We start from the raw sequence: 13,816 nt of genomic DNA, 5'->3' as shown, positions 1-13,816 counted from the left end.
ATTTAAGAAGAAGGAATGAAAATCCTTTTTACGCATGGGGAGAGGACTATGGGGAGAAGATATATGAAGAGAATGTAAAAGACAATAATGCTCTACTTTTTGATGGCTCTTGGAACACAGTAGTACTTTTGTAGCAGAAGAGTGTGCCAACTTCAAATCAGCATTTAATGAAGCCAGGCAGGAAATGGGGGATGGGAGAGGGTGCATAGCAAGCAGGTCCTCATCTTGAGGCTAAAGCCATATACAGGAAGCCAGAAGAAGAGAAAGTGAGCTTTTGTCCAAATTCCGAAAGGCTCTAAAGTGAAAGCATTTCCTTTTCCTCGCAAGCAGACTGGCTTAGAAAAGCTGTGGTGCAGTCAAGGTAAATGATGCTAAATTTGGCTAAAAAGATTTCAACACCAACATGAACAACAGTGGCAAAACTGACATCCTACTAAAGAAAGATAAATTGCTCACCATTGCCCAGGCATCAACTGTTATCATCAAGATCCTTCTTAAAACAATAACCTGAACTTCCCTAACATAATTAGGTCACCAGAACCACATTAAAAACCAAAGACTTCAAGATCTTAAAGCAAATCTTTACAGGTATTCTCTATTTCTTTAGCTATAGATTTTTAAGCTGTGAAGAGTCATATGTGGTCCTGATTTGAATATATTTTGCACTGTAGTCCATGAAGGAGTTTGGAGATTTTTTCTGGCTCATATCTAATAAATATCAGTAATTGAATACATAGTCAAGAAATCTGTTTATTCACACCACACAGATGCCTTTTTTTTAATACTATTGTACTAGAGACTCTTGTATAGACAAGGATTTTGTGCTGTACCACTCACAACCATAACATTCCATGCCTAAGATAGCTTGAAGTTACAAAAAAAATGATGATGTATGGGTACAGGCCATTAGAGCAGCAAAACAAATATAAAGATGGCACTGATTAGCACAATGGGGGTATTGCCAGCATATCACTGGTTTATCCTTTGTCAAGTTTTTTCAAGCACTCGGGCAATTAAATATTTCCAAGAAGATATTGCATGTGGATACTGTTGTGATTTATCCTGAAGCAAGATGGGCAGAATTGGAAAAAAACACACTGTGAAGAGATCCTCATTTTGTCAGGTCAATTGCATAGCTCAACAGGCTCCTGAGCACTGTGGGCTCCCAGTCACCCTGGTAATACACATAAATAATAAAGCAGCCTGCCTGCTTATGCTATGCCATGACCTGGAGACCAAGGGAAAGGTCAAATCCCACATTAATATTGAAATAAAACCAACAAGAGCAGGCATATCTCAAGTTTTTAAGAAGCTGGTCTGAAAGTTGTGGGCTAAGGAGAAACTTCCCAGTTTCCCCTTCAGATGAGGTAGGCAGAATCAAATGCACAAGACATCCCTAAGCACCAGCAGAAAGGATAAATGTGAAGATAATCTGGGCTTCCTCAGCAAAACTAAAACTAGCAACCAAAGCCTGGCAGAAAGCTAGAGAGGCAGAGAGACACAGGTCTGGGACAAAAGCTGTTTCCAGCTTCCCCAGCTGCTTTGTGAAGAGTTGTGAATGAGTCTGTCCCTCTGAGAGACTTGGTGGTCTCACAGCCTTTATGGCACATGGTTCTCACAATCATGCAACTATTCTCTGCTCTCAATGAATTTTCTGATTGCTGCTCTGGCTTCCTGTAGGCAGCCACAGAGTGTTCCAGCCACCTCTACATGGTTATATAAAGCATAGGCAAGATGAGTGTCTTTGTCTTACATGACTGACTGACATCTGCTGTGGAAAGCCACATCCCACTGGAAGACAGTATAGGACAATGTGCACGTGCACAATTTCCTCAGTGGATGACAGACTGGAAGAAGGCAGTAGTCTGCATGTAGTATAATTCTGTGGGTTCAATGTCTTCTCAATCCTGATGATTTAAAATGCCACTTCTGAAAGAGTTTTAAATTAAATTAATGAGAGTGAAAGCTATTTACACATGCCCTCCAAAGCTCTTCCAAGAGCTTCCACCTGACTGCTGGGTGGTCCCAACAAGGCAGGAGAACCAGATACAGCAGTACAGGATGGAGATGCTTTGTTTTTCTGGCTTGCATCACCTAATGTGTTTTCAGGATATACTGAAACTGTTTCCTGTACAAGCATTCACTTTATGGGGAGTGCTGGTCATATGTGAAACCCTTTAGTCCTTTGCTTTATTTTACTTCTGTAAAAGGTAGAATGCTTTATTTTTTCAGACTAAGGTAAATATCCATTCCCTAAATAAAAAAACAGGTTTAGTGAAACACATGGTAAAAGAGCTAATTAGATTAGAGGGGATCTTGCAGCCCTTCTGCTCTCTTCAGGCTAAGGAAACCAATTTAACAAGATTAGCAAATTTTCATTAATTTTCTAAAGCAGTTTCAAAACTCAATAGTCCCTGAAACTACTTTAAATATCTAACTTTTCTTTGTTATTCACTGCAGTCTGTATGAAACATAAAATATGTTTCATTATCCACGCAAACAAGTGTTATCTATCTAGGCACAATTTATTGAATTAGACGTAGAAATTTCTTATTGTACTGCTTGGATTTAGCCAGAATTGGAAATCTTGAATATCTGAACAGGTATGATGTATTTCCTGTATGTTCTTCATGCAACCTATAATGCAAAAGAGTAAGTCTCTTGATAGAATTTTTTTTAAAATTCTGGTTTTTAGCAAAGAAACAGCATCTCCTAGTATTTACACCACAGGGTTATACAGCAGTTTCAAGAAGGTCGTGGTTTCCCTGGGCCTCATGAATCCTCATTATATCTCAAGTCTGCTGAAACCACGACATTTCACTACTATGTCAGGTCCATCTTAATCTTCTTACAGGTAAAATAATATCCTTTTCTAATAATAAGTAGGGGATTAAAAAGCAAATACTACTATACTGTTTTGAACCATAGAATTAAAGAACGAGGATAATTTAAAATTCATTTTCATCTTCTCTACATATCATCAAATTCTGCAGTTTTATTACACCATTATAGCACTTTCTGGAGCAAACTTGCATCTGAGTTCTCAGGAAGTGTAGAGGAGAAAAGAAGATGAAACAGGCACTTGACTAGAGGGCATCCCTCATTTGAATGGTAATAATTCAATAAATAAATTAAGATATGCATGACTGGCAGTCCTTCTGGTTAGGTCTCCACTGGTAATTATTACTCTTTCTTCTGACCATCTACAGCAGCTGGTTCTAGCTGAAGGGAAGAAGTAATGCAAATACAATATCCTACTTTCTGCAAATACAGCAAATCCCACTCATCAGTCTAAATCCTCCTCCCAAATCCATTGAATACCAAGAAAAGATATTCTGTTCAGTGAAGAACTGTCACAGATAATCCCCTAGTCCTCAAAGTCAAGGCTTTTCCATGGTCACCATTTGACCCCTAGATAGATATATGATCTGTTTTTTATAGAATAACCATGTTCATGATTATGTTGTTCCCCAAGCCCCATAAAAGAAGGAATTAGTTCATAGGGTGTTTAAATCCCATAGATTTTAATCCAGGGGATTTAGGAAAATATTCAGTAGTGATAACTCACTGATGTCAGGCAAAATTTACAGTCCACTATTTCATCAAGCTTCAGAAATTCATGATGAAACACCATCATCTTCTCCCCCAGTTTAACAGGGCATCAGTGTCATCAGTAAATTTGAGCTGTTGTTTGGAGTTGTCCAAAGACAACAGGATGCCAAGAAAACAAAAGCAACCAAAACACAGTATATCTTGCTCTCCTAGCAGATGAGAAGCATTGGCCAAGTTCATCTCAAAAATAGAAAGGCAATTCAGCCCCACTGAAGAAAAATGAAGATAAAATTGGCTCCAAAGCTGTTTGGACATTCAAGACATGTTTGTCTTCTTGAACTTCTGTAGGCAAGGCCAACTTTGTGAAAGTATCTCTTCATGTTAAGCAAAGTGAAAAGAAAACCTCAAGTTTGAAGTCTTAATTGGACATCTGTACTACACCTTCACAACTACACTGAATTAAAATAAATTTTGGATAGATTCTTTATGCTCTGAGATATAATTCCAGTCCCCTACAACTTAATTAGCTAAATATACAACGTAACCTTCCATATGGTAGAGTAATTTAACAAGAATAATTGTGCACCACCATAACTCAACGAGACACTGAGGAAAACCATTGAAATGCTATTTCCTTTCCTTTGGAAGAGAATTATGTACAATTTCAGCATGCTTTGCATTTCTAACAGTTAAAGCCAACAGGGAGGTATCACTCTCATTTATATTACTTTCCCATGAGAAAATCAAAAGCAAAGTACAAAGCTTATGCCTTTGCTCATGAATGGCTCTGTAATACTCACTTGGCTTTAGCCACAACATGTTATTTGGCAGCTAAACCCCTTAATTAGAGCTGTGGGTTTGAATAGATTTTTCAGTGAAACTATGTTTTGCAGGATTTTGGAGAAGTGCAGTCTTTACTAACCCATATCTTCTATTTTGGGTGATCCCATACCATGTGATTTCCACTTTTCACTTCTCTGTTTCTCTCTTTTTGCCATCTTTTAGATGTTCTTGTTTACTTTTCTAAAAGTTTTCAACTGTTCCTGCTCTAGATACAGCGGAAGAAAAATCGTAGTTCTACTGAAATCAAACAGGACAATTTCCACTGACTTCAAAGAGTCTCAAATTTTATATACAGTATTTTGTAACTTATTTATCCAGAGGGAATAAGCTTTGAAATATCCATTAAAAACATTCCACTTAATTTTCAATGGACATTATGCTCTTAAAATGCTTCAGCATTTAGGACTGCTCCCTGTTGCTTATTGAAGCAGTTTCTTTAGGTTCGAAAGTCAAAAAGGTGTCTAGTATCTGAGTACCTGCTTATCAAAAAGTTATGCAAGGCACTTCCTAATGCTAATTTATAAAGCATTTTGGAAAAAATACACAGTGTAAGAAAAATTTTATGTATTCACATGAAGCAGAACTTCATAATTCAATTTTAGTTATACACTGGTCAGTAAAAGAACTAAGTACTCTGACCAAGATTATATAATTAGTTTACTTATGAAGAAGGGTCAGTAGCATCATAGAATAATTAGTGGTGAAACAGAACATGATGTATGTACACAGAGTGGGATTTTTGCTAAATGAGAAAGACACTGAATCCGGAAACTGAGTAAATTTTTTATCCATTCACAAAAAACTTGCTTTCTGCAATTAAAAGTAAGTGTTAAATAACATCCATTATAGAAACAACCTTCCAGTGATGGGAAGACTGTGATGATCTTCATGAGAATCATTCTGGTGATGGCTCCTATTGAACCCTGATGATATCTAAGCACACCTACACAAGTTCTTTCCTCTTTGACAGTGTCATTAAGCCTACCCTAGCATTCATTTCTATTTAGTTTTATGATATCTCAAATAAATCCTCCTCTAACTTGAGCTCAATCAGAATGACAGGACATCCCTCTTCAGCCCCAGCCTGGGAGTCTGCAGGGCTCTGAAGGGCTGGAGACAACAGCAGCTGTGGGAAATAGAAAAGGTATAAAACTCAGAAAGGTCTGAAAGCAAATCTCAGGATGGAGAAATGAAAGAATGCTGAAGATTCAAGGACAAGAAACAATAGGTCTGTGAGTTGTGCAGAGATAGGCCTCAGGACAATATGTTAAGCAAGATGGTAGAAATATGTAAGCTTAATAATGAAGCTTTATCCTCTGTTTCAAACTATTACCAGCAAGCATTGTTCAAAGCAAGATGTACTTGAAGCATTATTATTTGGCCTGAGCAAATGCTTGTCAGCCTTAGTCAATAGCTTATGCTATTGGCTAGAAAGTTGTTAAAAGATTTTGTAACAAAGAGAACTTCGTCTGCTGTGCTAGCAGCTGAAGCCTTTCCATCTGCCTTGCTTGGTTCTGTAAAATGAGACTGATGATTGTGATAAAGGCTTTGAGACAACTGCTCCAGCATTTCCATCCCATTGTTTGTGTACATAGATATATGTAAATATAAGAGAAAGAAAAAAATATCCCAGAGAACCCAACAAGCAGCCCCTCACAGCAGCTACAGCCACATTACATTTCCTTGGAGCTGCTGGCTCCCAGGGCCTGGACACTGGCTTGGCTTGCTCATTACCTGAATACAGGAGCTTTGCCTCCAAGTCGCTCTGCAATTGCAAGTGGAAGCTTTTTCTCCTTCTAAAACTTCCTACTACTAATTACATGCTCTGAAGTTGTTGATACTGATACTGGGAAGGCTAAAAGCGTTTGGTGATTAACAGGAAGAGGAGTCAAGACCAGGGTACCTTTTCTCCTTCCCACTGTGATAAGTACTGATTTCTTCCGGGCACATTACCTAGTCCAAATTTGTCGAGGTGATTCACCAACCCAGGAAAACAAGGACTCTGGAGAGGCAGGAATGCTTAGAAAATGGAATCAAATTAGGAGAATCATATGTTTGCCTCATTTCCCTGCTTCAATAAACAAAGTGCCTCTCCCATTTATTGTGCTCTCTCATAAATTCAGAGAAAAATAGCACTTCTCCCCACTGAGCTGGACTTCTTCATTTTGGCAGACATGGTAATTGAGGGTTTGGGATACTCTAGGCCTTTTTTTAAAAAATGAAAACCAAAAGAAATCCAGCTTTTTCATATACTGTTACATCACAAAAGAGTGTTTTCCTAGAAAATGCAAACAGAAATGAAATTTGGTGGCACAAAAGGGGAAAGGAGAAAAACCTTCACACACAAGATGTTTTTCTTCGGATTTTCAACTGCTCCAGCAAATTACTGAGTCACTAAGTGCACAAAGAATTGTAAGGAAATAGTCTAATTAATTTCTTTTCTTAAAAATGACATCTGCTGAGTTCTCATTCAAGAATCTTTCATTCTCATTCACAAAAGAGCTACATTATTATTCTACTGCCTAATCAGGTTAACTTAATACGGTTTTTACAGAGTGATCTTCATAGCTGTGCAGAACAGCCTTCTTCCTCTCTTTCATCACAATATTAAACAATCCTTCATCTCCTCTTTTTTCTTGTATGAAATTACACAACTTCTCCCATCCAAGGAAGAACCTCGTACTATTTGCTATTAAAAAAAATCCCCATGATATGTTTCCATTGAGTATGCTTCCAATTTTTGGAAAGTGAGCTACAAACATCTTCTCAAATTGTTATATTGTGAGAGATCTTCAGATCCCTAAGCACACTGCAAGTCATAAGCATACAACTCCATCTGCAAAGAAAGATTCAACTGGCACAAAACCAAAATAAATAGAAATACTGATTGACATTCCCATTCTTCCATAATTGTGCCAAACTTAGGAAAGAAAAAACAGTTCATACTTGATATGATGATGTCCCCAGGAACTTCTTCCAAAAAAAGCCAAAACATGAAACAAAATGCAGAAATTCCAGCAACAGCAACATTTTTTAAAAGTATGCAGATTTGGCCAGAGAGCTAATCCTTGCTGGTACTTACTGGCTTTTGCTGGTTTGTATCAACACTTGCATGCAAAAAATGAAATTTTAAAGAGAAAAAATGGAGAAAATGCAAATGTTAGAGCCATTTGACAGAATTTCTGCATCTTGAAAAGGTAAAAGAAAAATAGAAAAAAATTATTTGAAAAGATCTACCCTACCAAACCCATGTTGCTTATTCTGTTTTTGTTAGTTTTATAGCAACCTCATGAAGAGGGTAATATTTTTCTGGACACACAGTCACAGAATAGAGGAGCTCAACAAGTAAAAGTTCCCCATATTAAATGATCAGATTTACAAAAGTACATGGCTCCCATCAGAGCTCTTAAAACAGTCAGTATGAATTTCAAAAGTGCTCAGTAACAGGGAGGTATTGTCAAACTTCTCTGGGTAATTTAGATGTGTTAGTCTCATTGAAAGTAAACCATGTGCTGCTTAGGCTTTTGGGTGCTTTGCAGAAAACACATTACAACTGGTATCCCTGGTGCAAGTTTTGGAGATTTTTAAAATTTAATCTTATGCTGTTTACACTAAATTCTGCTTGTAGCTACAGATGTGTAGCTTCTCCTTATGGTGTATTTATCTATCCAGAGAAGCAACAGCTCCCCTTGCTCTGCTCTTTTCAAAGTCTGTCAACACCAAGCATCTGAATGCAGCTGTGCAAAGAGTTGCATATCCTGGCCTCTAGCCCCTAGGACAGTCTCAATCCTCCATGCAGCTAAACTTTCTGAAGCCCACTGCTGACAACTTCTGCTGCATCTTGTACAGAAAGGAACAATTCACATGGCTGAGACTTGTTGAGTAACCACAGTCACTGCACTAGGATGTTAACTCTGGTACCTAACTGTAAACAGTGACAGAGCAAGACTCTTAAGTCTTTCCCTAGTTATCTAAGCATTCCATCACTCTAGACACTAGAAGAGTAAAAGCTGCAGAAAAAAATTCCTTTGTATCATTCTTTCAGAATTAACTTTTAGAAGATTAAAAAAGAACGTGCCACTTCAGGACTAATTAAGAAAAAAATAAATGGATTACTGAACAAGAAAATAAGCAAGCAAAACTCATGATTTACAATGCCTGTGTGACACTTGGTGCTCCCTTAGCACTGAAAAACACATTAGGATGTCATGGAAGAATCATTCAGCTTTGCTTCCCATTAAATCTGATCTCAGAGTACCTGATTCAATCAGAATTATCTTACAAGAGCATTTTGGAAAAGAGAAAGATACCTCTGTAGCTTATATTATAAAGATTTTTTTTAAAGTAACCTAAAAAGCAAAACAAAGCTCTAATTAAAAGTCACAACAGGTAATCCTTTCGTAAGGATGAAAGGAATGTGAGGTCTGCTTTCATATGAATTGCTGACTTCACGCAGGTTCAGCACCACAGAGGGTTTGCCAGGAGCCAGTGGCAATGAGCATTCATAGCCTAAAGGGAAGGAAAAGAGGTTCACCCCTCATGGCAAAGGTCAGATTTCTTCAGGCTTACAGCCTGTCCATATACATGAGTGTTCGTGGGACATCTTTGTCTAGTAAGGTCCCGAGAGGATGACACAGGCTCCACAATGTCCCCTCTGCCTGGAGGATGGCCCTACAGCCACCCAGATCAGTTTAGGGTCATTTGACTTGAGTTGGTTTGGTTCCTGTTGCTTTTACACTCAACCTGATGAACAATCATTGAAAACCTCGTGGGGATGTTGCTGAAGACTGGAATTAAACATCTCTGGTACACAGAGACTGGATGTGTAAACAGGATATTAACAGTTGCTATTTTCACGGATATGGAGAGATTTCAAATATCCCCTGTTGCTAACATACAACATGCTGTACACTTCATTTATATTTGCTTATCAGAATCACTATGTCAATGTCATAGAAATGGTTATACTAATGATTATATTAGTATTTGTCTATTTGTTCTGTAGATATCTTTTCAGAGAGTCATCATGTCCTTTGTTCAATTTTGGAACTGATGCACTGCATGCCCAAATATTTGGAATAACATATAGAAAACATCTGGATTTAATTATATTATAGTCCTCTTATGCAGACAATGGGAATTGAATTAAGGAATATTTTGAAACCCCCACAGAGATATAAAAGTATTAGCAGCTGCACGAGAACTTTACTGTTACAAAGTTTGAAAATGTTTTGTTTTACAGATCAACAGTCTGACACATCATAAATATCAATCATAACATTTAAGATACATAAACATGGAAGAAAAATTAAAGCTTGCATTTCAAATACATGTAGATTAATTCACAGCATTTAGAAGATGTGGAATGCATCCTTTTGTTCAAAAAATGAAAATGTATAGTATATTGGCATAGAAAATATATATTGTACAGTGGTATTAAGCAGAGAACCACATAAGGGTTTATTGTGATGAACAGCCTGAACAAGATTTTATAGAATCTTGTTATATTGCCACCATATTGCACAAAGAGTAATTCAGCTAGAATAAATTAGCATTTTGCTTTTCATGCTTCCATTCCTTTGAAAATATTTGGGGATATAATATGAGCTTAGAGAGTCTGCCCCAAAATATTAGATACAGGCTGGATTTTCTCTCTGAATATTTGCTGGTTCCAAATGCCACTTCTTTTCAAGTCAGTTTTGCAGTTAGTTTTCAATCTCCCAGTGGCTAAATCGCATTCAAAGGCTGTTAGCACAGCAGGGGGTCAGACTTTCTCTCTGAACGTAACTATATCACTCAACAGCAGACTCATGCAATAAGCAATCTAATGTTTTCTTTTCCTTTCCCCCCTCCTCTGAGTGTCTCCCTGCATTCCTGGATACCAGCCACTGCACCAAGGTCCTGAGGCAACAGCCACATGGACTCCCACTGCCATTCAGGCTTTCTTTATGGTGCAGGAAAAGGTAAGTCTACAGTTCACCTGCTGTCAAGACAAAATACTCAATTGTTAGAGCTTCTAAAATATTCTAAAACCTTCAAAAGAGCATTTTCTCTGTGTCAGAAGACATGCAAATGTGTGTATATGGACACAGCACAGTGCTGATAATGCCAAGGTCACGGGTTTGATCCCCATAAGGGTCATTGACTTAAGAGCTGGACTCCATGATCCTTCTGGGTCTCTTACAGCTCAGAATACCTGTGATATACATACATACTCTGACAACTAATGACACCAAATATAATACTAATTGAATTCCTCCTCTTTCCATTATTTCCCCCAAAAATGCCCTGAAAAACATTGTCTAAAAGCAGAATACGATCTGAAGATAGATAGATACTGTATCTACCAAGCAGGCCAGAGAGAGTTATTAAAGCCAGAAGAAAGGCAAAGAAAATAAAGATCCATGAAATGATGATCTGCTTAGGAACAAAATTTATCAGAACTGAAGCCTGCACTAGCTGTCAGCACTGAGAAACAGCCACTCTTGGTACCATGTGGCCAGGCTGACCTTGGAAATATGCAGTCTGGATCTTTGAACTTACTCACACTATCATCTTGAACAGGGTTTGTGGAATATGATATATGCCTTGCTGATGGACAGCCAAAAAAAGGGTGGGAGAATTTCTGGGCAAGGGGCTCGAATAAACGAGGCTAACTCACCCGTTTTACGAAGTGGAAAATCATCCTTAGCATCCTGTGCTCCTGGTAAAGTGTATTTGTATGGTGGCGAGGCCCCACTCAGGGGTGGAGAGCTTTGATCCAGTGAGGTATGGTGGGCAGCCCTGCAGCACACACAGAGGTCACAAATTAGCTGTCACTGAGGTGACCAGCAGTAACTATCCACACATGTTGTACACGTCTCAGCTGTGTTTATGTTCTTGTTCCTCTAAGTGTGCACAAACCACAGGCTCATGTAACCAATTTCACTCTTACAGTAAGTTATGGAGCTCCTCGGGATTCCCAAAAACGCATTTTTTGCACTCATTACAGAAGTCACATAGGATAAGATTCATGTTGATCTACAGAGAAGGTCTGTCACCAGTTTGGGGAATTGACCATTTCATTGGTTGCTTTTTAATATGAATCAGCTGACACTCAGCAAAAGCCATTGAAGGCTTGTTTATCACGTACAAATAGATGTATATTGATCAAGCCTTCTCTATAAAAATGTGGGGGATTTTCAGGGCATGAAGGCTTGCATAAAATAAGAAATATTGAATTGCTATCTCTTGGATACCCCCATCCCCCAAATTATTTAGTGGACAAGGTAAACGAAATCTTGACTTTAAGTTCAATTTGTAAATTTTGTGAGCATACCACCACATAGCACTCATGTCAGCAGAGAAGCTCCAAGCTGAAGAGTGCTTTCTGACAACTGCTGGATGAAAGAAACATTGTGGGAAGAGCTTTTTTGAGCAACTACTGAACAACCACATAGAAATGGCATCATTTGGCACAGAAACAGGGGTTGGGTTTTTCGGTTTTTGTTTTTTTTTTCTCTGGGGGGGGGGGCGGGTGGGTTTGGTTGATTTTTTTTATCTAGAGAGGGAGAGAGGGAAAAGAGAAAAACTCTCAAACTTTGTGTTTGTCTCAATATAATTTTACTTGGCCTTTTACAGACTCTGCTTGTCTTTCCAAAGCAGTGTGGTTAATCAATATGTCTCTGTCATGAGAGGAAGTACTGCTTTCTGCAGTGTAGCAGAAGGCATCCTCTGCAGAGCTTCTCATATTCAGTCATCTGAAGCTCAGATTATTAGTCTAGAAATCTTACATATTCAAGAGACTTTTATATATTATTTGGAAGAAAAAAGGTAATTCATTACTGTATCTTTACCAAACTCAACGTACATATATATTAAATCATTTTATCAAAATGCTCTGGTTAGCTCAGAATGCAAACTCCAAGGGCCAACCTTCAGCAATCCGTTTTAAAAAGAATAAGTTAAAGATGGAAATCGAGTGTACCATATGCATTTCTGTTTGTCCTATTGAAGGTCAATGTAGGCATGACATTGAAGTCTTTCAGAAATGCAGACAGAGTTAATTTTGTTGGATTCATTTATGTGGGGAATAAAAACTGCAAAACTGTAAATTCTTAAAATGTCAATAGACCGTTTGAAGGACTCAATAAAATACTTGTTTCCACGATCTAAGCAGATTCTTGTCAAGGCCAAGTTATCATAAAAATATGCAGTTTGGATACTAAAATCCATGAGTCAGAAAAGTTAAATGATCACTCTCTTTCTCAAAATCCCTGTGAATTACTAACACCATTCAAGCAACTTCACTGGAAGCAAAGCAGCATCTCTTCAAGAGGAAATGTTTTGTGATTGATTCAAAATCCAAGTAAGACAAACACAAGGTTGTTCTAACTGCAAAAATTTAAGATATTTGGAAAAATGACAGGTATAGTTGTAAAATTTGTGATTGCAACAGCTAGAGATGCTACAGATGAAGCAGATGAAATAAAGACAATTATCCAGATTTTTGAGAGAGCCTTGTTCTGTATAGCTCTCATCTCATCACTGAATACTGAATACTCTTCAGTTAAACCTGAAATCTAACACTTCTGGCTTTTTGCGAATCTTTGGGTTGAACTTCTGCCTTGCTCTGGAAGCAGATTCTCAACACCCCTGCTGGAAAAGCATTCTGCCAAATTTTAGCTGATACCTCGACAAGACAAGGAAGCAGCTTAATATTGAACATACGTGTACCAGAGCTTGGGGTGGCGGCTCATGGAATGATTCTTCCCATTTGCTGGAGAGTCTTTTGTAGCTGATTTACTTAACAGGAACTCTTGAAGTTTCTGCTTCACTTCTGTACTGGCCACTGCCCCTAAGAAACACAGAGTTCAATGCATCTTATCTTTACTTTAATAAATTACCTTTTTAAAGAAAACAAACCCCAAAACAGAATCTGTGCCTTATTGCTGGAAGTTTTGTAAGCGATAAAAAAAATTATTGGTGGAAAAAAGTCAAAATGAGATAACATTTGGATTAAATGCTTGTCTGTGGAAGCCTGAAGCTGGCCACGACCCAAAAATCCAGTGAAGTCATAAGGAATATTTCAACAGTGGATGAGGCCATTTATCCAGGGCCAGATGTATCTAAAGAATTTAAATTATTTCCTCATAGTTCCCAACAATCCAAATACAAAACCAACAATAGAACTAAAAAGACAGTAACAAAAGGTCAGTTTGAGCTTTTAGTAATGAATGGTTTTTTTTCTTTTAATGAAGCAATAATAGTAACACAGCAAAACTGTCCTCTGAATACTGTCTTAGTTATGAGCAGAAAACTGCAGAAAGAGCCAGCAGTGAGGCTTTTAATTGGAGCTCCTTAACAATCTTCACCTGTGATGTCTGGAATACAGGAGACAGTGCATTTACACCTCTCTGAGTGGCAAGGTGAATACAGAAAA

At 37.9% G+C, this 13,816-nt stretch overlaps 1 protein-coding gene across 23 annotated transcripts in view; it reads right to left on the bottom strand.

The window, feature by feature from the left end:
* The window catches only part of HDAC9 (histone deacetylase 9), a 457,908-nt gene that overhangs the window by 211,029 nt on the left and 233,063 nt on the right, over positions 1–13,816 (bottom strand). For 18 of the 23 annotated variants that reach the window (XM_014894384.2, XM_088162701.1, XM_088162750.1 and 15 more), the window contains 2 exons: positions 13,105–13,231; positions 11,057–11,178 (listed from right to left, as the gene is read on the bottom strand). In XM_014894384.2, the coding sequence (XP_014749870.2) occupies positions 11,057–11,178; positions 13,105–13,231 (249 nt within the window). The remainder of the gene's footprint in view (positions 1–11,056; positions 11,179–13,104; positions 13,232–13,816) is intronic. The other 5 variants (XM_014894380.2, XM_088162720.1, XM_014894383.2 and 2 more) reach the window with 1 other exon arrangement.

This window comes from Sturnus vulgaris, chromosome 1 (genome assembly GCF_052056855.1).
Source record: "Sturnus vulgaris isolate bStuVul1 chromosome 1, bStuVul1.hap1, whole genome shotgun sequence".
NCBI lineage: Eukaryota > Metazoa > Chordata > Aves > Passeriformes > Sturnidae > Sturnus > Sturnus vulgaris.
This window is presented reverse-complemented; position numbering and strand designations above follow the sequence as displayed.